This window comes from Sorex fumeus, unplaced genomic scaffold (assembly GCF_029834395.1).
Source record: "Sorex fumeus unplaced genomic scaffold, SorFum_2.1 ptg000003l, whole genome shotgun sequence".
In the NCBI taxonomy this organism is placed as follows: domain Eukaryota; kingdom Metazoa; phylum Chordata; class Mammalia; order Eulipotyphla; family Soricidae; genus Sorex; species Sorex fumeus.
This window is the reverse complement of record NW_026606060.1, coordinates 12,825,385-12,848,004: the sequence shown is the minus strand read 5'-3', so window position 1 is coordinate 12,848,004 and position 22,620 is coordinate 12,825,385. Positions and strand designations below refer to the sequence as shown.

Genomic DNA, 22,620 nt, shown 5'->3' with positions numbered 1-22,620 from the left:
GCCCCTGTCAGAGAGTCAGCAAGTTATCGAAAGTATCCTACCTGCATGGCAAAGCCTGGCAAGCTCCCTGTGACATATTCGATATGCCAAAAACAGTAACAACAAGTCTCATAATTTGTTGTGAGACATTACCTGTGCCTGCTCTAGCAAATCAATAAACAATGGGAGGACAGTGCTATACTGCTATATATGTGTGTGTGTGTGTGTGTGTGTGTTAAATAGATATACACATATATAAAACATATACATATTGCCCTTGAAGAACAGTGATCTGCCTACCTTGCTTGCGTACATCTTCGACAGCGGCAACCAATTCCTCTTTGAGATCTTGGCTCTCTTTAGCTATTTGTTCACCCTTTTCCAGGAAATTCTGAGTAGCTTGCTCTACAGACGCGGCCAGCACGTGGGCTTTCTTTGATCGCCCTTTCTTTTTGCCAGATGGACCTTTGTTGCTTGTGTTGACAAGGGTCGTCACCTTAAATATAAAAGAAAAACTGTAAACTACTCTGCCCAATTGTCTAGATACTATCATGTGCCATCTCATAATTTTCAAGTGTCACCTGTCAAACCAAAACTTCACATCCTACAGACGCAACTTAAGGGGAAAAAAGTGGAATTATATGAACTTGCATATAAATGAAACTTTATCATAAATGGGAAGAAAAGCAAGTGAGTAAGCACAAACCCAGTGTTCTCTGGGATAAATAGCTTCAGGGAGGAAAACAATGAAAACGTGGGATTGTCTCTAAGCACGAGTTAGAAGAACCAATACCCAATGCTACGTGTAAACATAAGAACAGAAGTGAATGCACAGTTAATGATAGCACAAACAGTGTTATCATCAATATTCATATTTTATGTACTAAGGACATTGAAAGATTCTTACATTTTTTCTTTTTTCTTTTTTATTTTTTTACTGAATCACAGTGAGATACACAGTTACAAAGTTGTTCACAATGACTTTCAGTCATACTGTTCAAAATACCCATCTGTTCACTTGTTTACATTTCTCACCACCAATGTCACCAGTTTCCCTCCCCCACTCCCACCCCACCCCTATAGAAAGCAATTTTCTTTTCTTTCTCTTTCTCTCTCCCTCTCACTTTTTCTCTCTCTCTTAAATTTTCATATGTGTTATTTTATTATTTTTTGAGGGGGTCAGGAATGGTAGTACTCAGAGGCTTTTCCCTGCTCTGTGCTCAGGAGTATCCCCAGTGGTACTCAGGGGACAATATGTGATTCCAGGTATAAAGCCTGTGCCAGCCAAAGTGGCCACATGGAGGCAGGTGCCTTATTTCTTCTACTATCACTCCAGCCCTGGCTTTTGAGGATTTTTGATAATTATGATTAATCGTGTGAAATCAGTGGTGACAATGATCTGAGTAGTCTGAGTGACTCAGTTTCAACATCTGGTTACCGGCTAAGATTGCAGATCAAATTTAGATTGGCATGATTTTTTTTTTCCTTTTAAAAGTACCATAGTTGAGCATATAGCCGGAAGAGAAGGGCCACATGGAGGGCGGGACCCACAGCTCTCGGAGAAAAAGAAAAAAACAGGTTCCAAAAAGAGCCGAGATCATCGGGAAGTCCCAGATGGAGTAGGTACCGCATTCCGCCTCCCCCAGATGGAACCCTGGTGACCAGAAGCCTCTACAAGCACAGCTCGAGTATGCGGGAACTAGGACATTTCCTCAAAACCGCACGGCCGCTTACACGGCCACGCGACATCTCTCTATATACAAACTCATCAATGGGAAGTAAACCACCCAACGTTTCTCCCTGAAAATCAGAGTTAAGTTTGGAGCACGGCCACAGCCCCAGAAGCACAAGGACTTAATGCAGAACCTGGCAGCTTGGAGCAGAAAAGTGAAAGGACTATGCGTTAATCCAGGCCATCATGTCTGCCCGGAGGGGAAAGGGTGTTGCCCCATTCACCCTCTCTTCTCTGGAAAGAAGGATGGCGGCCGCATGGGAGCCTTGTGGACAGCAGGTATGAGCCGGGGGTGTAGGGGCGACAAAAACCTCATGGGAAGGGGGGCGTTCTGGTCCGTCCTTCACGCCCTACCGAGGTCACCAGTTGCCCCCCAGCGAGCGGCTCTCCAGCACAGCCACGGCCCCAGAAACACAAGGACTTAATGCAGAACCCAGCAGCTTGGAGCAGAAAAGTGAACGGACTATGCGTTAATCCAGGCCATCATGTCTGTACGGAGGGAAAAGGGTGTTGCCCCATTCGCCCTCTCCTCTCTGGAAAGAAAGATGGCGGCCACAAGTGGAGCCTTGTGGACAGCAGTTATGAGCCGGGGGTGTGGGGACGACTAAAACCTCATGGGAAGGGGGGCGTTTCGGTCTGCCCTTCACGCCCTACCGAGGCCACCAGTTGCCCCCACAAGCGGCTTTCCAGCACGGCCATGACTCCAGAGCACAGAAACCAATTTCTTAACTATCTAACTTTCAGTAGAAATACTTCCAGGGTCAATAGGTAAAATAGCAGAAATCCAAAACCAACATTTAATTCTTGAACCCAGCTGTAGAAAGCAAATCACTTCTCAATGCTTTTTCAGCATGTCTGATTTGGCGGGGTGGTAAACTCTAAATAATAGTGGTGAATCTTTTAATGAAACAATGAATCTAATCAAAGCAGATAGAGTGCTAACTAGAATTCATCTGCCTCACAGGGACTGGGAGGGGTGGGGGGTGGGGTCTTATTGGGGTTCTTCATGGTAAAAAATAAGTATTGGCAAAGGGAAATGTGTTTGATATTTGCATGACTGAGACCTAAACCTGAAAGCTTTGTAACCTTTCCCACAGTGATTCAATAAATAAATAAATTTATAAAAAAAAATTATAAAAAATAAAAGTACCATAGTTTAGATACATGTCTCAATTGCCAAATTTCTTTTGCACCTTATCTAGAGCTATGTGATGTGTGAACAAAAACTTTAATAGATTTTTAAAAATCTGTTATCTCCTATAAACTTCTAAATCTTATATTTACGTTTATTGAGAGGTTGGATGAAAAATGGATGAAACTCTCACGTTCTGCGGAGCATAAATTCACTGGTCAGCATTATTTTTGCTTTTTTTTTAAATATATCAACTTCATGCTGAGGTGATATATTTTCAATGTCATTTGTTCTACTTAGCAAAACAAAGATTGTATTGGAGATTTACATGAAACCAGTCACAGAAAATTTCTGAATGCTAGAGTTTCTTGTTATAATTACACCAAAACCTGAATGCAAGCAAAGTGACTAACTCAAGTGACAATCTCCTTTCAATTTATAGTGCAAGGGAATTTGAAAAAGAAGTACTGTGCATAAAAAAGGAAACAAAGTATTAACTGTGAACTAAAATGATGAAGATGGGTTGAGTTAATAGAAAAGAATTGGTTAACATGAGGATTGGGAGACAGTAGAATGGTAAGAGCACATGCTTGGCATGGGTACTATTTCTGGCATCACAATTTCCCCCACAGCATCACCAAGGTGTCTCTGGAAGCTCCTAGAACTTCCAGGTGACCTGAATACCCCCAGCACTGCAGTATCATATCCTTGGGCCCCTGCATGGAACAAAGAGCCTACTTGGCCAAGAATCACAGATAGGGGGGAGGGGTATCCAAATATCCTAAGAAGCCCAAGAGCAACTTAGGAGCAACCATCCGCACACCGCTGCCCATGACAGTCCCTTCCTGCGAAAAAACATAATAAAGCAAACAGCAATAAACACAGTGTTTGGAATCATCCCTATCAGCTTTCTTTTAATGGCTAAATAGTTAGATATAGTGAATCACATAAGTCTGTAAGGATATTTTAGTACAAACACCAGACACAAAATAAAAGGTAAGATGATTAAAAATAGGAACTTCAGATAATGGTTTTGGACTTAAACTCTGAATGTAGTTAGTAACACACTCAATTCAACCCACTAAAAGTCTAAAGACATCCTGTTCCAGAAGTTGCTTTTCTGAGGTACAAGAGATTTCTCCCTAATGATTATTTTCTCTAGCAAATCAGCACAGAATTCATGCAGGAGTCTCAAATCCTCTGAACAGCCAAATCCTGAAAACAAGCTCATACAACTCCTAACAATAACTGTGAACTATAGAGGTATAGAAGTTTCTAAGAAAAAAATGTAAACATCTCCAAATTCCTGATCTAAGTTAGGCTATTTGATAGAGAGAAATGTTTCTATTCTCATTGCTACCTGATAAGGTCTTTCTCTTTCTTATTTTCAACAGGGGTCACAGCCAATGAGCTCTGGGGATGCTGGATCACTACTTGCAGGTTCTGTGGTTTGGTTCTCTGGTCCAGTGGCAGCCAGAGGCCACCTGGCTGCTGGTGGCCACACTATGCCAGGAATTAAACTTAAGGAACTGCACACTTTACCAGTTGAGTATCTTCCCAAACTTTCCATTTTTAACCTAATTCTGAGAATTTTTGTTATCAAAAATTTTAGTCTTCTTGGTGTGTATCAAAACGAATGAGCTGATAACTTTAGGCATATTCACAGGAGTTGGGAAGTGTGAGTAAATCTACCAAAATAGCTAAGAGATTATATTACAGATTTATATCCAGAAAGGCAGGCAAATTTCCATTCTTCTGTGATTTCATGGTGCACTGCTACATTAAACAGTTCAGGCAATGTTCATGATAGCAAGTCAGTTTGAATTGTCAGTTATGTGGGGAAAAAAATAAACATGGAATATTACCAGGAAGTTCCTAAGAAAAACGTAATTGCTTTCAAATGAAGCAAATAAGTTCAGTTCCTCTTTTAGTAAAAGCCGTCATTTACTCGTGGGTGGAAAAAAATCAAAGGAATGAAAGAGATGAATGGAGGCAAAATGATGGGGCTCCACAAATGCTCATGTCTTAATCAGTGTAGAATAAGAAAATAATTGTCAATTTTTCCTAATGCTCTTCAATATTTCACTGGAGGAAAATTCAACAAATTAGAGAGTATGCAGAAGAAAGATATATATACATATATATATATATAGAGAGAGAGAGACGTAGACACTAAAGCATGTCATTATTTATAAAGAATGTGATTTTATATAAAACGTGCAAAGAAATACAGTAAGTTCCAAAAAGCAAATTGATTAGTTATTAATCTAAGGTAATCAAGTTATTTTCCATGAGAGTACAATTTAATAATAAATGATTAATGAATGAAAAACTGCTTTGCAAAACCTCTTCACAGTAACCATAAATTGATTAAACATAAGTCAAAACATAGACTGCTATATGTTAGAGACTTTAGGAAGGAACATAAAACATGATATAAATTAAAGAGAGCAATACCAGTGAGCCGTAGAGACTTCTACTTTCTATGTCAATGAGGTGACAACCTAACTTATTTGGTAGATGTCACTTATGGTCTTAAAGTCTGATGTAGCTATGAGGTTTGCTCAGACAAAATGGTGACCAGGACCAAATGGCAACAGGCTGATGACACAGTAACACTCCTGGCTAGTCCCCACTGAGGAAAACTGAACTTATGGCCCACCTAGTGCAAGAGGCCACCAGGCTGCATTCCATGCGACCTCACCATTGACACCCTTACAGATAAGGGAGTCAGACCAAGCGCAAGGGTTCCACTAGTTTTGGTTCCCTTTTCCCACCCAAGACAGCTTAAAAGCCCCTGTAGTCTCTCCCAGTGCAAGGCTCCACCCCAGCGTCACCCAAAGTTTATAAAGTCTGCCCAGAAGCGCATCCATTTAAATTTCTCCTATTTTCATTTTTATTTTCTGAAATTACAGTTTTTATTTGGAGGTTTTGAAGGGAAGGAGGGAGAGAAAGTGGGAGAGAATGGAGAGCAATGTGCTCAAGAGAGAACCCAGGCTTCTCCAAGGGCGGAGAGAGCCCCGACACACATTCCAGTATTAGACATGAAAGCATGCAAACACACATCTCAAGAGGGGAGATGCAGACGACACACATGCTCAGGCACCACATGTGCTCCACCACATGGGCACAGGCAGCACAAGGGCTCGGACAGCATCTGCACCTAAACTTCTCCTATTTCTTTCACTTTTTTAGTCTCTGTCCCTCTGTCTGTTCCAGACAGTGTTCCCAAATCTATCAGTACCTTGTTGGCAGTGGTTGAAGTGGACAATCAATAGAAATTTTCCTGATTGCTTCTTTTTACCCAACCTACGCACTCTTTCTAATCCCAACACCAGCTTTTATCCAAGGAAGAGCCATTCATGATGCATACAAGTCTACTTTCCTCTCAAAGGATCTGAGAGCAATCTATGATTCAGTAAGGGGAAAACTTAAGAAATGAAACATAAAGTTTCAGAAATAGAGTACAAGAATAATTATATAATATTCACTTATACAAATGAACTTAAGTTTTCCAAGGCCATAAGGAGAATAGTCGTTATTCTCCTTATGAGAAGGTGGCTGAATATGAAATTTTCAGCAAGGAAAGTTAAATAACTATGATGACAAAAACTTAGAAAGACTTTAAAAGTCAAGTTAAGGAATTTAGATTCTGTCAATATTTTTTTTTGAAAAGCAAACTGTTCAAGTATGTGTTTTCTCGTTCCATTCATTTCTCATTTCAACATATCCAGTACCCATGTTTGAAACTGACTTTTCACTAAGGACGCCAGTAGGCTGTCAAAACCAAATTATTTTTATTTTATGAAGAATGGGAGAACAGTGCTATAGTGCTATAATACCCTGCCACACACAGTACTACTGAGTTAAACCTTTTCAATCACCTCATAATTTCTTAGCAATATTTTTTCCTTCTCCAAATTCTTGTAGCTTCAAAAAAGGTTGTTTACTGTCAAACTAAGTACATTCCATCTTTATCTTTTTCCATGCTATGTCTGAAATGTGTGCAGCTAAAACTACTTCTTTACTTAATCTTTTCATGATTTTTCTCAGACTTAGTACCTATAACAACTTTTTTCTAAACCATGAACATATCCCATCTCTGTAGGTGTCTCAATTTAGTTTAGATCAGTATCCAACTTTTCTCTAGTATTAGCATAAATAATTCCACAATGATTCCATTTGCCAGCTGAGAACATGAGAAATTCTTCTGCCCACAGGATGTAAGTGATCAAGAATCCTGGAGTGATAAAAATGATGGCCCCACTGTAACCAGTGAAAATTCAGCAACAAAAGATGTCACCCTTGTTTTCAGATATGGTAATGGTGAGCACAAAGCTTTAAGACAGGGGCTGGTATAAAATATTCACCATCTAATATTCTAAGAGCAGACCCTCAATTTCTGCACAAAGTTAGCAATGAACTGCCAATGTCATTTAATTCTTTTCTTTTTCTTACAATGTTTTATTATTGTGAGCCATCAAAAAAAATCTGGCTGTGTCTCTTAGATTCTCTAATTTTTCTGCATCCAGAATCTAAAAGCATAACATAAGTGAAATAATATCTTCCCAAACAAAATAAGCAATTGTGAAGCTACTAAGGTTATTTTTTTTTCTGGGTAGTCCTGCAGAATGTGTCCAGACCAACAGCAGTTTATCAATACTTTTTCTATAAAAGTTTTGGTAGCTCTGGAGATATACTTTCATTTGGGACTCACTAGAAACTATCCCTTACTGATTACAAAGGAATGAGCATTTTAAAAGAATCTCTAAGTAATATATATTCACATTAAAATCTAAGAAGCAATGAATTCTAAGACAGGTATTATCAGATTTTATTATGCCGGAAAAAGTACCTACGTGCATATTGAAATGCAAATTTCTAGATTTTTATGGTGCTTCTGCTCAGTTAGGTCTCGACAGGAATATTTCATATTCAGCATATATATTACAAACTTTTTAAAAGCAGTCATCTAGGTGAAGCAAAAGAAAGTAAGACAAAGCGACAAAGACTTCTTTTGCAGGGTATGCAGGAGCCACCCAACTGATTCTCATGAGGCCCCTGGGGGAGATTCTGCAATACCCAGGCATAGGATTGCAAGGTTCTTACTATGCTGTGCTGCTCTGCCACCAGGGTACAACTCATGATGTTAGGACCATCAGACCAGACAGAGAGGTTCTCAGGATCTCCAGTGAAACACCTGTAAATGCTAAAGGACAACGTGCTCTGGGAATGACACAGGCACCCAACGAACGTCCTCCTAATGCCAGCTCCTCCAAGTGAACACTTATAACAGAAAAACTCTTCCTCCTATGCCGTGATGTACAAATTCTCAAAAATAAATCGTTATGATAAAAAGTCAATCTCTTCTATAAACATCAACAAACTTAACTGGAGGCTATGAATTGACTGATTATTTAAGATCGCTAAAAAATCAATTAAAGTGATTGAAACTGAAAAAAAAAAAACAAATGATAACAGGCAGCATTTTGCTAGATTTGTGCATCTTGCAGATATAAGGAGTAAGAGTTTGTGGAGTCTCCTGTTAACTTGCTCTGACTTACTTGATTCAGCATAATCACTCAACAAATCTAAGAGAGGGATTTGATGAGTACTGGAGTTTAAAAATGGCTTTATAAATTGAAAACTTGGAAAATGATTTCAAAAACACATTACACATCCCCAGGAAAAACTGGAAACACGTGGAAAATTAATAAGAGAGGAAAACCGGGCTAACTTAATATATGAGAATTCAATACACTGACGGTAATAGATTTGAGAACATGAAGCCTCTAAAGGAAACTGTAGTCAGGTTTTAGGAAATACTAGTTACAAAACAATTACCAATGTTGACTCAGTCTCAGAATTTTACTTTTATTTCTCCCTGTATATAATTTTGCAGTTTCTGTGGGAAAATAAAATCCCCCAAAACATGGGAGGGGGGCAGGGGGAGCACAGCTACTCGATAGTGAGTCAAAATGATATTTCTTTCTGGGTCAGAGAAATAGCATAAAAGTTAATGTGCTAGCCTTGCACGTTAACTCTGGTTCAGACCTTGGTGCTGAGCATTGTCCTCTTAGTACTTCAAGAAGTAATCCCTGAACACAGTCAAGAGTAAGTCCTGAGCAACACTGGGTCTTGCCCAACCCCTTTCTTCCAAATAAATGCCCAAATAAATAAAATGCTTTTATTCCTGGATCACTGTAGTTATTCATTTGACTGTTAAACAGGATAGGTAAAGGTAAAGGTAAAGGCCCTCCCGTTGATGGTCGATTTGCTCGAGCGGGCCCAGTAACGTCTCCATTGGAGACTTTGTTGTTACTGTGTTTGGCATATCAAATACTCTCGGTAGCTTGGTGGTGTGCTACTCTAGCACAGCGGGTAGGGCGTTCGCCTTACAAGCGGCCAACACGGCCGACCCGAGTTCGATTCCTCCGCCCCTCTCGGAGAGCCCGGCAAGCTACCGAGAGTATTCGATATGCCAGACACAGTAACAACAAAGTCGCCAATGGAGACGTTACTGGGCCTGCTCGAGCAAACAGGATAGAATAAGTAAAATGCTTTTATTCCTGGATCACTGTAGTTATTCATTTGACTGTTAAACAGGATAGAAGTTAGAGAGATAGTTTAGTGGTAAGGGGCTTGCCTTACATCCTGCTAGTCCAGGTTCAATCCCCAGAAACCCACATGGTGCTACAAGATACAACAGGAGGATCCCTGAGCATGGAATCTTGAGTAAGCTCTGATCAACATTTAGTGAGGTTCATAAACCAGAAAAAAAACAAAGAGTGAGCACAGTTGTGGTTTATGCCACACAAACTAAAATAGACCTATAGACATTGATATAATTATTTTCAGTACACTCTATTCGAAATTATTTCTCAGTTCAGAATCTCCGTGAAATTTAGGACGTTGTGTGTAAGTATAGGTTTGACACAGAGGAAAGCAAGATTAGACTGGTCTGGAGATAAAAAAAATAAAGAGTGAGAATATTTTCTTACTGAAGACTCATGTCTAACAAAAATAAAGGGATTTTGGGGCTTGGGGGGGTGCAGGGCCACACCCAGCAATGCTCAGAGTGTTAACCCTGGCTCAGCACTCAGAAATAACTCCTGAGGAATCTTGGGGGACCATATGGAATGTCAGGGATTGAACCCAGCTGCGTACAATGCAAATCTTCTACCCACTATACTATTGTTGTAGCCCTAAAATAAGACCGGTATTACAGAAACTATTGCACTGGCAAGGTTGTTAAGTTTATTTCCTAATACAAGTTGAAACCCCATTTTAGATGAAAAGAAGTGAATTACCAGAACCACCTCATTAATGCTTCTGACAGCTTCAAAAGTCAGAGTCTTTGATGATGATCTTTTAATGATAACAGTAATTTATTGAGGGATAAAATGCAAAATTATTTCATATCTCAATCTTTGAAATGTTCTCCACATGATCTAATATTGACCATGAGGATTCAAATGCATGTTCAATGATATTAAATGAATCAAGGAATTTTCAACTTTTAAGATAAGATTTTTATTAAATTTCAAATTGACTTGAACTCCTACTGCTCCTGGTTATAATGTTTCTACTTATTATGAATATGATGAAAGCTATTCTGTATCAATCATTATTTTTGAAGACACAGCTAGGATTAAACTGGATTGTTTTGCATGCATTTCCAAATTATTTACCAGAGGAATATCATTTGATCACTTGACATCCCGTTACTCATTGATTTGCTCAAGAGGGTGCCAGTAGTGTCTCCATTAATCCCTGTTGCATGCTAGTGTAGCCAAATGGAGTCTGCTCACTCCAGGAACATGAAGAGCCTCAAACCAATCCTTCAGGATCTTGACGAAGAAGTCTGACCATCTCGTAGGTGGGTAGCCACATGATCTTTTGACATCCCATGGAATCCAGTCAGTAATGGCTCTAGTGCAGCAGTCGTCTCCAAACTGCATTACGTGTCCAGCCTATCTGATTTCCGATGCCTAGAAAACAAGACAGCATCCCTGATTCTCAATAGTTGATGGAGGTCGGAACCTGGATTTTTCTCTCACTTGGGTGAAGCGTGATACTCCAAGCATATCTCTTTCAATTCCTCTTTGAGAGACCTGAATAGTGTTCTCATCCTGTTCTCGTAGGACCCAGGTCTCTCAGGCGTATGTTAATGCAGTAATAACAGTGGAATTGAAGAGATGCACTTGGAGCTGGAGGTTCTTCATCCTCTTATTTATTCGATGCTCTTGAAGGCGTTCCAAGCCACTCTCTTCCTCCTGTGCAACTCAGGTGCCAGGTCATTCCTCATGTTGACTTCTCAACCTAGGTACACACAACTGCTGCACTCAGAGATGTCTGTTCCATTGAGAGCAAACGGAAAGTCAGGAATGAGTCTGTTTCTCATGAACATTTTTGTCGTGAGATTCAGCTTCAGTCCAACCTTTCCACACTCACGGTCAAAGTCAGCCAGCATTTGTGCCACTTGGATAATCTTTGGTGTTATTAGAATGATGTCATCAGAGAAGTGGAGGTGGTGTAGTTGCCAACTGTCTATCTTCACTCCCATTCCTTCCCATTACAGTAGTCGCATGACATTCTTCTGGGTGGCACCAAAGAGTTTCAGTGAAATGGTATCACCCTGCCCAACCCCTCTCTTGATGTTGATGATCACTTCCTTGTATAATGGTGAGATCCTGGTAGTGAATCCACAATAGAGCTCACATAGGATCCTGATGTATTGAGTTTGAACGCCCTCTTTGACTAGGGTTTCAATGACTGCTTCAGTCTCAACAGAATGAAAGGTCTTTAAATCAATGAACATTAGTCAGAGCAGCATCCTTAACTCCCGAGAAACCTCAATGAGCTTGGTTGTCATGTGGATATGTACCATCGTGCTGAATCCTTTGCAGAACCTGGCTTGCTCGTATGGTTGTCCTTCATCTAGTTTTCTGCCAATCCTACTCAGGATGACTCGAGTGAACAGCTTGTAGATGACGAACAACAGGAAAATCAGGCGATAGTTGCCAAAGCTGTGGATGTCTCCCTTCTTGTACAGTAGAATGGTCCTGCTGGTTTTTCATTGGGATGGAGCCTTGCATTCAGACAGGTAGCATGTGAAGAGCTGAGCCAGCATATTGATGAGTACTGATGGCAGAATCTTCAGGTGTTCGGGTCTGAACTGTCTGGGGCGGGTGCTGTTTTCTTCTTTACTGACAAAATGGCATGTTGAATTTTGGAAGGGAGAACATTGGGAAGGACATAATCCATCCTGCGGAATTTGGTATGTGGGAAGGTGGACGTGACTATCGAAGAGATCCAAATAGAAGTCATGGATAATCTTCTCCATTGCCCTTCTGGAAGATGTGATAGATCCATCAGGACACCGGAGGGCAGTCATCTTGGTCTTGTAGTTGGCAAAGAACAGGCAGACTTTGCGAATGCTTTTCCCAGCTTCTGCCGCATCGGCCAACACTGCTGGTCTTCTCTTTTGAGGTCTTCCTTTATCACTTCTCCGCACTGCTTTGGGAGCTCGGACGTTTGCTTGTGGTTGCCTGAGGCTTGTGCCCAGGCACGTTGGCAAATGAGCTCAAGAGTTTTTGAAAACAGGCATCCTTCTGTGGCTTTCTCTCCCTCTGTGTTCCTCACACAATCATGGAGGTGCTGAACCAGGTGCTGAGCGATTGTATTCTTCGTTAATGTTGTGAATGATGGCATCTTCCCATGTTGCAGCAATAGTGCCAAAGAGCTTCCAGTTGTTGGTCGTTCTGGGAGTTCTCTTCTTAAACTTTGCAGCCCTTTCTCCCAGCTCCATGAAGTAGAATTTTGTACGAAGGAGACAGTGGTTCAATACGAGAAGGAATATAATAGCAAAAAATGAAATTAAGAAGTAACACCCCACAGAGACATACTAAAATAGATGCTGAGATACTTTATTGCAAGGTGAATAGTTATATTAAATACTTTTCTAGGTTAAAGTCCCTGTGATGACAATTTACATAGTTGAAAAACTGGATACAGTAAAGTAAAGTAAAGGCCCTCCCGTTGATCTTCGATTTGCTCGAGCGGGCCCAGTAACGTCTCCATTGGAGACTTTGTTGTTACTGTATTTGGCATATCGAATACGTCACAGGGAGCTTACCAGGCTTTGCCCTGCGGGCGAGATACTCTCGGTAGCTTGCCGGGCTCTCCAAGAGGGGCAGAGGAATCGAACTCGGGTCGGCCATGTTGGCTGCGTGCAAGGCAAATGCCCTACCACTGTGCTATCGCTCTAGCCCTATCTATAAATCTAATAGAAGTGATTCAAAGTTATTCATAAGAAAGTATCTCAATAGTGTGTATAAGCCAAGATCTTTAGTTTCATTGAAGGCAGTTCATCTGTCCATTTTTCCAGCTTCCTCACCACGTATTATAAAAGCCCAAACACTCTAACTGAGACTCAAAAAGCAAAGACAGGAATGGTATTATATCGGAACTCTAATAGATAAATATTTTTATTGTCTTACTGTAATATAGCTTACTTCAATAAACAGATACTACCAAAAAGAATTTCAGGAAGCTCCAAAGTTATGGACAAAGATATAATTCTTCATATTATAGTGAGAAATTTCTGCATGACTTAAATACCAAAAATAATGCAGCTTCTCCTCACAAAGTGATTTTAGTTTACTGATATTATGTGGTACAATAATTTTTCCTTTTACTTTGACCTCAGAAAATCTTCACCCAAATTTGCTCTGATAATCTAATCAATAATATTCAATCTTAATATTTGCTTTTTCATTGCAGTCACCTTGCTGATTTTAAAAATCACATTTCTTGAAAAGTGTTAAACTCCATTACTTCATATAGTCTCTTTAAATATCTAAAAATATATATATTCTATAAATACTAAAATGCAATGTAAATATGAATTGCACACCTATATCATTAGAAAAATATACCGAAACTTACTGTTTTTTAGATGTACTAAAAAGACATCTTGTAACTGACAGAAACTTAAATTTATTAAAGCATTATGAATAAATCATAAGGAAAAAATTTCTTAAGGAATCGACTGACATTTCAATTTTTCCTGGAATCTTCATGAATTTTGATGGCTACACTTAACAGTCAATGAATACGATATCCAAGATTAAAGACACTAAAACAAAGCCAGATATGCATAAATGAGCAATTCCTTAGAATAAAGGAGCTGAAAAACAAAAACATTTATAGTTTTGAAAACCCTACATGTTTTAATCATTACTAACTACTTGAGGAAGCCCAATGCTATTTTGAAATAAAGAGCTCAAAAACTAAAAATGACTAAACTATATCTATGATTCACTATTTTGTATTTACTAAAGTTAAAATAAAGCAAAATAAAATTACTGTTCCAAGAAAGAGTAGAAACAAGTCTAAAACTGTTATAAACAAGCAAAATATATTTTTGATCAATGTCGATTCCTCCGCCCCTCTTGGAGAGCCCGGCAAGCTACCGAGAGTATTCGATATGCCAGACACAGTAACAACAAAGTCTCCAATGGAGACGTTACTGGGCCCGCTCGAGCAAATCGACGATCAACGGGAGGGCTATATTAGCTAATGTACTCAGCAGACCAAAACTTCCATTTCTTCTGATTACATCAAGACTTGACCACACTCTTAGACTAATAAGGATCCATGTTTTAACATTTTTCTTCTTAATGCCTGTGGACTCCAATTCAAGGGGAACATCCTTTATATGGTAAATACCCTTTATATAGAGTAACAATCAGTGAAATGCAAAAAAAGAGGCATTAAAGATTCTATATTTGTATTCTACATTATATTTAAAATTCTACACCATGTAATTTTGTCTTAAACAAAAACCAATTATGCCCAAATAATGTTTCATATGAGTTTTTTTCACTAATAACACCAAATGAAAATGACTTGTTGATTTTCTCAATTTTTATATCAACTATTTTACATTTATTCTCTCTCTTTTACATGTCTCTCTCTCCCATTCTTCCCTCCTACTCATCTCTCCCATCTAGTCCTCCATGCCCCCTCTTTCTCATCTTAGAAAAAGAAACAAACACACAGAAAGTGAAAAACAGAAACAGAAAATGAAATATGGGTTAGAATTCCTCCATGTTACATTGACTAGGGCTGGAGCGATAGCACAGTGGTAGGGTGTTTGCCTTGCACTCAGCCAATATGGCCGACTCGAGTTCGATTCCTCCGCCCCTCTCAGAGAGTCCCGCAAGCTACCAAGAGTATCTCGCCCGCACAGCAAAGCCTGGCAAGCTACTCGTGACATATTCGATATGCCAAACACAGTAACAAGTGTCACAATGGAGACGTTACTGGGCCCGCTCGAGCAAATCAATGAACAACGGGAGGACCGTGACCATTAATGACATATATTTTATATATGACTGGAGCAATAGCACAGCAGGTAGGGCATTTGCCTTGCACGTGACCGAACCGGGTTCGATTCTTCTGTCCGTCTCAGAGAGCCCGGCAAGCTACCCAGAGTATCCCGCCCACAAGGCAGAGCCTGCCAAGCTCCCCATGGCATATTCAATATGCCAAAAACAGTAACAACAAATCTCACAATGGAGACATTACTGGTGCCCGCTTGAGCAAATTGATGAACAATGCTACAGTGCTATATATATATATATATATATATATATATATATAATATAATATATATATTGTTATAGTGTCAAGGTCCAAATACCAATAACTACATTTTATATGTAACTAAAAGTTTCCTTTTGGAAGTACTGAAAAGAAATCCATGCATATACATATGTGTGTATATTTATTTATATATGCATGTTTGTATGTATGTGTGTATACACACATATGTGTATATATATAGAAATATATATATTTGTGGGGGGACCACACCTGACTGCAGTCAGGCTCTGCACTCAGGGATCACTCTTGGTGGCTTGGCGACCTTATAGGGTGCCAGGGATCAAACCTAAGTAGAATCCAGGTAAAACCTGGGTTGGTTAAGAACAAGGCAAGACATCGTACTGTCACTCGGGCACTATATTCTAAGAAGAACAAAACAAAATAGCAGTAGTAAATACTCAAATTAAAAATCACTTATCACTTAATCACTTAATCCCCGTTATTCATCGATTTATTCGAGCGGGTGCCAGTAACGTCTCCATTCATCCCGGTTGCGTGCTAGCGTAGCCCAGTGGTATCTGTTCGTTCTAGGAACATGCAGAGCCGCAAACCGATCATTTAGGGTCTTGACAAAGAAGTCTGACCATCTTATAGGTGGGCGTCCACGTGATCTTTTGATGTCCCGTGGAATCCAATCAGTAATGGCTCTAGTCCAGCGGTTGTCTGTAAACCTCATTACGTGTCCAGCCCATCTGATTTTTGATGTCTTGGCAGCGTCCCTGATTCTTGAGCGTTGACGAAGATCAGAACTCCGAATTCTACCTCTCATTTGAGTGAATCGTGATATTCCAAGCATAGTTCTTTCGATTCCTCTTTGAGAGACCCGAATAGCGTTCTCATCCTGTTTTCGTAGGGTCCAGGTCTCTGAGGCATATATTAATGCAGGAAGAATAGTGGAATCAAAGAGATGTGCTCATAGCTAGAGATTCTTTGTCCTTTTAGTTATTTCTTCAATGCTCTTGAAGGCATTCCAAGCCGCTCTCTTCCTCCTGCGCAACTCAGGTGCCAGGTCATTCATCATGTTGATTTCTCGACCTAGGTATATATAACTGTTGCATTCGGAGATTGTGGTTCCGTTGAGAGCGAATGGAGCGTCAGGAACAAGGCTGTTTCTCATAAACATTGTCTTCATAAGATTCAGCTGTAGTCCGACCTTTCCACATTCACGGTCAAAGTCGTTCAGCATTTGTGCCGCTTGGTTGATGTTTGGTGTTATTAGAACGATGTCATCAGCAAAGCGGAGGTGGTATAGTTGCCGACCATCTATCTTCACTCCCATGTTTTCCCATTCCAGTCGTCGCATGATGTTCTCGAGGGTGGCACTGAAGAGTTTTGGTGAAATGTTATCACCCTGCCGAACCCCTTTCTTGATATGGATGATTACTTCGTTGTAGAAATTATTAAGTTATTAAAATACATGTAAGTTATTAAGCTTTATTTGAACAGAACTACACAAATTGATTAATATAAGTAGAGTCGTATCTGCAAGCTACGGCAGAGACAGTGGCATATTTCACATACGCTCCACTGAGATCTAGAGAAAACAATAGGCTGCCCCATGAGTACATCTGAAATGGAGTCTTCTAAAACAAAACAAAACAAAACAAAAAACTAAAATGTCTCCACAAAATCTCATCTCTTTATTACTGCATAGTTTCAAATTTAGAATGAAAATAAATCATAATAATACCATCTTGCTCTTTCCTTAGTAGAACCCTAAATAGTAAGAGCTAGTTAGACATCACATATGTATGAAAAAATATATATATATAGCACAGCGGGTAGGGTGTTTGCCTTGCAAGCAGCCAACATGGCTGAGCCGTGTTTGATTCCTCCACCCCTCTCGGAGAGCCCGGCAAGCTACCAAGAGTATCTCGCCCGCGTGGCAGAGCCTGGCAAGCTCCCCGTGATGTATTCGATATGCCAAACACAGTAACAACAACAACAACAACAACAACAACAACAACAAAGTCTCCAATGGAGACGTTACTGGGCCCTCTTGAGCAAATCGATGAACAACGGGAGAACAGTGCTTATGCTTATGCTTAGTTCTCAGTTTAAAATATCAGGCAACAAGAAATATCTTGATAGAGTTCAAAGAATTGCAATGATAAGAACTGAATGCTGAAAATATGTAAAGGGATATATATGGTAACCTTTCAGTACCTGTTGCAAACCATAATGCACAAAAGGGTGTGTGTGTGTGTGTGTGTGTGTGTGTGTGTGTGTGTGTGTGCGTGTGTGTGTGTGTGTACAGAGAGAGAAAGAGAGAGAGAGAAACAGAGACAGAGACAGAGAAAGAAAGAGAAGAGAAGTGCCTCTCTCTCTCTCTTCCTCTCTATCGGCATGAACAACTTTCTAACTGTGAATCTCATGTTGATTTAATTACAAGAAATGTCCAATGAATACTGATAATTTAATTACTGACACTACACCACAACTTATTGCCCTAATATAATGTCCAATATTATTTTCAGGTTTATTAAACAAAACCCCCACTATATTTTAATTTTACAGTTTTGTTTTATCCTATTTGATTTGGTAATATAATGGTGGTTCTCGGTTCTTACTGAGTTCAAGTATTACTCCTGCCAATGCTTAGATGATTATACGAAATATTAGGGATAAACTAAGGTCAGCCATAGGCAGGCGTCTGGACTCTGTCTTTGGTTCCTCAGCTATATTTTATAGCAAAAAAAGATGAAAGTACATAATTTCATTATCTTATTCAAGACATAGACCTTTTCAAAATGTCCCCTTATTTTAGAATGCAATTTTGTGATCTACTGACCTGTTCTTATTTTTTTATGGATATGCACAGTATAATTCACCAATTAACATACAAAGTGCTGCTAAAATGCCAATGACTTGAAAAAAGACCCCACTGACATTTTATTGTCAGGTAACCTCCTTGTGGATAGAATGCCAGCCTTTCACCTGAGTGCACCATCTTACTGTGTGGTAGCCTTCATTAAGTATCACTTTTCAATGGCTTCATAGCTCTAGAACATTGTTGATGAAATAAAGAGGAATATGAATAGGTTATAATTATCTTATCACGATTTCCCTTGTGAACATTTATTTTGACAATTCATAAAATAATAAAGCAGCTCATTGTCATTTCTCTTTAAAAACTGTATTAACATTTTAGGAATTACAGAATGGAGTCTAGATGATGAGAATTGAAATGTTTCAACTTGCATCAGCAAAGGCAAGAACACAAACTTTAGAGTCAAAAGTATTTTAATCTCAGAGATGAAACAGTGGTGGAAGGTCTTTGACATTGTGGTGGTGGTATAGGTAGTTATTTCAGTAACCAAAAGACCTAACATAAACACACTATTTTGTGTAATCATGCTACCTAAATAAAATTAAAAACAACAGCTATAAGAAAGGGAAGGTGGGGGGAACCTGCTGAACCTGAAAATTGGCATCATATTTTAAGAAATGATGATAATAATGAATATTTCAGGAATGCTATGAGGTTTAATTATACCAATTCATTAATGCAACATAACAAGAGATAATCCAAAAAGCAACAGTGAGCACACATGTGAAGGGAAAGAGTCCTAGACATCAGGTGAAAACTTCATCCTCAAACCTAGGTCCCAAGGTAATATTCAGTTACTAGGTACTTAATATGGAGGTCAATTATCTCTGAGACTTTGATTTGTATTTCTAAGGTAATTCAAGCTCTTAAGTGCTATGTGATAATAAAGTTCTTGGCTTTCGGTTAATGATGGTTAGATTTATATACAAATAACTGAAATCTACTTTTTGTTTCTATTGTTTTATTTTATTTTGAGATACACTATATTTTATTTTGTTTCTGTTTTATTTTGTCCTGCTTTGGGGTAACATCTGGATGTGTACAAGACTTATTCCGGGTTCCACACTCAGAGCTCATTCCTCGTAGGGCTAAGAAGTCCATAGAGGTGATAGAGATCAAACTGGGTCAGCTGCACGGTAGGCAAACACCTTGCCTGCCCTATTACCTGTCCAGTCCCTGAAATAAACTGGACAACACTAGTTTAATGATGAATTTACTAATGTTATCATTTATAGGGATTGACCAATTTATATCAAAAGCTGCCTTTGGCTGGACCTCCAAAAATAATTTAGATGACTTATCTGAGGCTGCTATAGGGCTCATGAGAAGCCCTGTTGCTATTATGGGAACACTGCTATCTTTTATCCAAGTATTTCATAAAACTTTTCAACATGAGTCATAATTTTCTTTAGATATCTATAATTTTTCATAAATTTATGAATAAATTTCCAGTCTCAATATATGTCATAGTAATGAGAAAAATCGCAAATCGAAAGTTTTGTTATAACACATGTATAAATCCTGTTCTTTCTTTTAACATTTTGCATGGAATTTGGAGAATGGTTGAAGAATTTTTAATTAAATATTTGCAATTTGCAAAGGATATTTTTAGAAATATAGGAGTGATTCTGAGAAACTAGATCTTTTCCTGAGCTAAGAGGTCGTAGGCAGATGTTTAATTAGAGTAGTTAAGCAACATGTACTCACTTCTGGTTATCCATTTGCTCTTTGTGAATGCATATAAGCAAAAAAACTGACTGCCTACACTATTTACAACAAACTCACGTTTTATAACCAACGAATTTTCTAACCTGTAATTACAATCTCAAACATAATATGTGGCAGATATCCTTTAAAAATATTTCCCCCTTCCCAGATATCTTATGTGTATTTCTTTTTGATATAAACATTATTTAAACTTTCTTTTTTCATATTACTATAATATTAAATAAGGTAAGGTAAAGGTAAAGGCCCTCCAGTTGATCGTCGATTTGCTCAAGCGGGCTCAGTAACGTCTCCATTGGAGACTTTGTTGTTACTGTGTCTGGCATATCGAATACTCTCAGTAGCTTGCCGGGCTCTCCAAATTAAATAAGGAATATTAAAATATTACATATAATATATAAAACTATATAATTTACTGTTTACTTACAGTTTTCTCCTTAGCAACAATAAAACGAATCTTCTGTCATACCACCATTAACTCTTAAAGAAAATCTAAGCATATACTTGGCCAGGAATCAAATCTGATTTACTGACCTCACTAGTACTATAACCACTTAACTATTCATAAACCACCTTATGAATTATCAGATTTCAGATGAAGAATAAACACATTCTTCTATTACTCATTCTTCTTCATCTCCTAGATATAAAATTAGGATATTTGAAAAATTACCAGATTTTTAATCCAACAGACTACCAAAAATGCAAATCAAGCATGTGTCCTTTGAAGCACTGCATATACTGAGCAGTGTGCGCATTATTAGGGAATAGAAATAATTCACATATATGTACACATGTATTATAATATACATCTATTTTTCATAAACGTAAATGACTTTAGAGAATGGCTATGTGTGGCAATTGCAACCTGATGGCTTTATTTTCTATTATGATGACAAGCCCAAGTAAGTACAATCTAATACCACTGTGCTTGAAGATCTACAGGTAACTTGGAGACCATTGCACTTTCTTTGAAACACCAAGGGTTTCTCATCATTCACTAACTACTGGACTGAAAGACCATTTCCCAGGTAGCTCTGGAAAAAAGAGGAATTATAAATGATCAAGTATGTGTGAATAGATAAGTCATAGAGAATTTATAAATGATCAAATATATATAAATAGATGAGTCATAGAGATTCTGTAGAGAACAAATAAATGAGAATCTCAAAGTCAGTCAAGGATAATAAAAGTGTTTCATAGTTGATTATTTAAAAAAGTGAAGGATTAAAAGAGTAACAGGGGAACTGTTTTTAGTAACTGGATGCTTAGTTACCAAAATAAGTACAGGTATAGAGTTGTGAGGTTCTAGGATAAACTCTTAGGCTTTTTTGTGCCAAATTTTATGTTATCTATTTAGTACTAATGTTAAAATATTAGAAACATAAAAAGAGATTAACAAATTAGCCTTTTTGACAGTAAGATAAGGAAGACAAATCTTAGAGCACTTACTGTGAAAAAAAAAAGAAAGAAAGAAAAAAAAGTAAAAAAAAATAAAATTGGGCCTGGAGCAATAGCACAGCGGATAGGGCTTTTGCCTTGCATGCAGCCAAGAAGGCCGACACAGGTTCGATTCCCAGCATCCCATATGGTCCCCCGAGCACCGCCAGGAGTGATTCCTGAGTGCATGAGCCAGGAGTAACCCCTGAGCATCGCTGGGTATGACCCAAAAAGCAAAAAAAAAAAAAAAAAAAAAAAAAAAAGAAAGAAAGAAATGTTAGATACTTACTATGCTCTCTCTTAATCTGCAATTAATTAATTGCAGGTCAATTAATTGAATAATTATGTAAGCCTTTTTTTTGCCAAAGAAAAGTAATATTAAATGGATTCTTGCTTAATGTCACATGTAAGTCAGTGACATAGATATGCTATAGCTCATTCACACATCATCCTAGCCTGAACATTCTTTATTCTTTTATTCAATATAAAATGGATTTTGACAAAACAGATGGAGATGTTTTGTTTTATGAAGTAAATTCATACAATGTGGGTACCAGAGCATCCCAAATATGAAAGGTCTCTATTACCAAGAAATGGTAAAGGGCCAGAAAGATACTCATCATCCTAGACCAATCACATTTGGTTTTTTTATTCAATGAAAAAATGCATTTTGACAAAACAGATAGAGATGGTTTATTTCATAAAGTAAGTTCATATAAAGTGGGTACAACAGCAACTCAAATATGAAAGGACTGTATTACCCTAGAAATGGTAAGGGGGCAGACGGATAAGCACTTGTCTTGCACACAGTCAACTCTGGGGCAAGATCAGCATCACATATGGGTCTAGTGGCACACATTCAACCATTAGACTCATATCACTACCATAGTCTTATCTTTTTTTAAGTAAAGAAGGAAACAACAGTAATGTACAGAGAGAAAGAAGTATTTATTCTGAGAGGTGAAATCTACATTTTAGGTATGACTCATTGCCAAAGCTTTTTATCTTCCAATCACAGTCTTACATATGTGAGTTCTCCTTTTACATCAATCTAATGGACAAAAGAACTGTGAACACCAATTTGTGGAGGGGGGATGGGGTTGAGGGATA

General features: G+C 38.5%; 1 protein-coding gene across 4 annotated transcripts in view; it reads right to left on the bottom strand.

Annotated features, from left to right (window-relative positions):
• The window catches only part of CTNNA2 (catenin alpha 2), a 1,325,246-nt gene that overhangs the window by 1,049,233 nt on the left and 253,393 nt on the right, over positions 1-22,620 (bottom strand). For all 4 annotated transcript variants that reach the window (XM_056119733.1, XM_056119735.1, XM_056119745.1 and 1 more), the window contains exon 3: positions 280-475. In XM_056119733.1, coding sequence (XP_055975708.1) covers positions 280-475 — 196 coding nt within the window. The remainder of the gene's footprint in view (positions 1-279; positions 476-22,620) is intronic.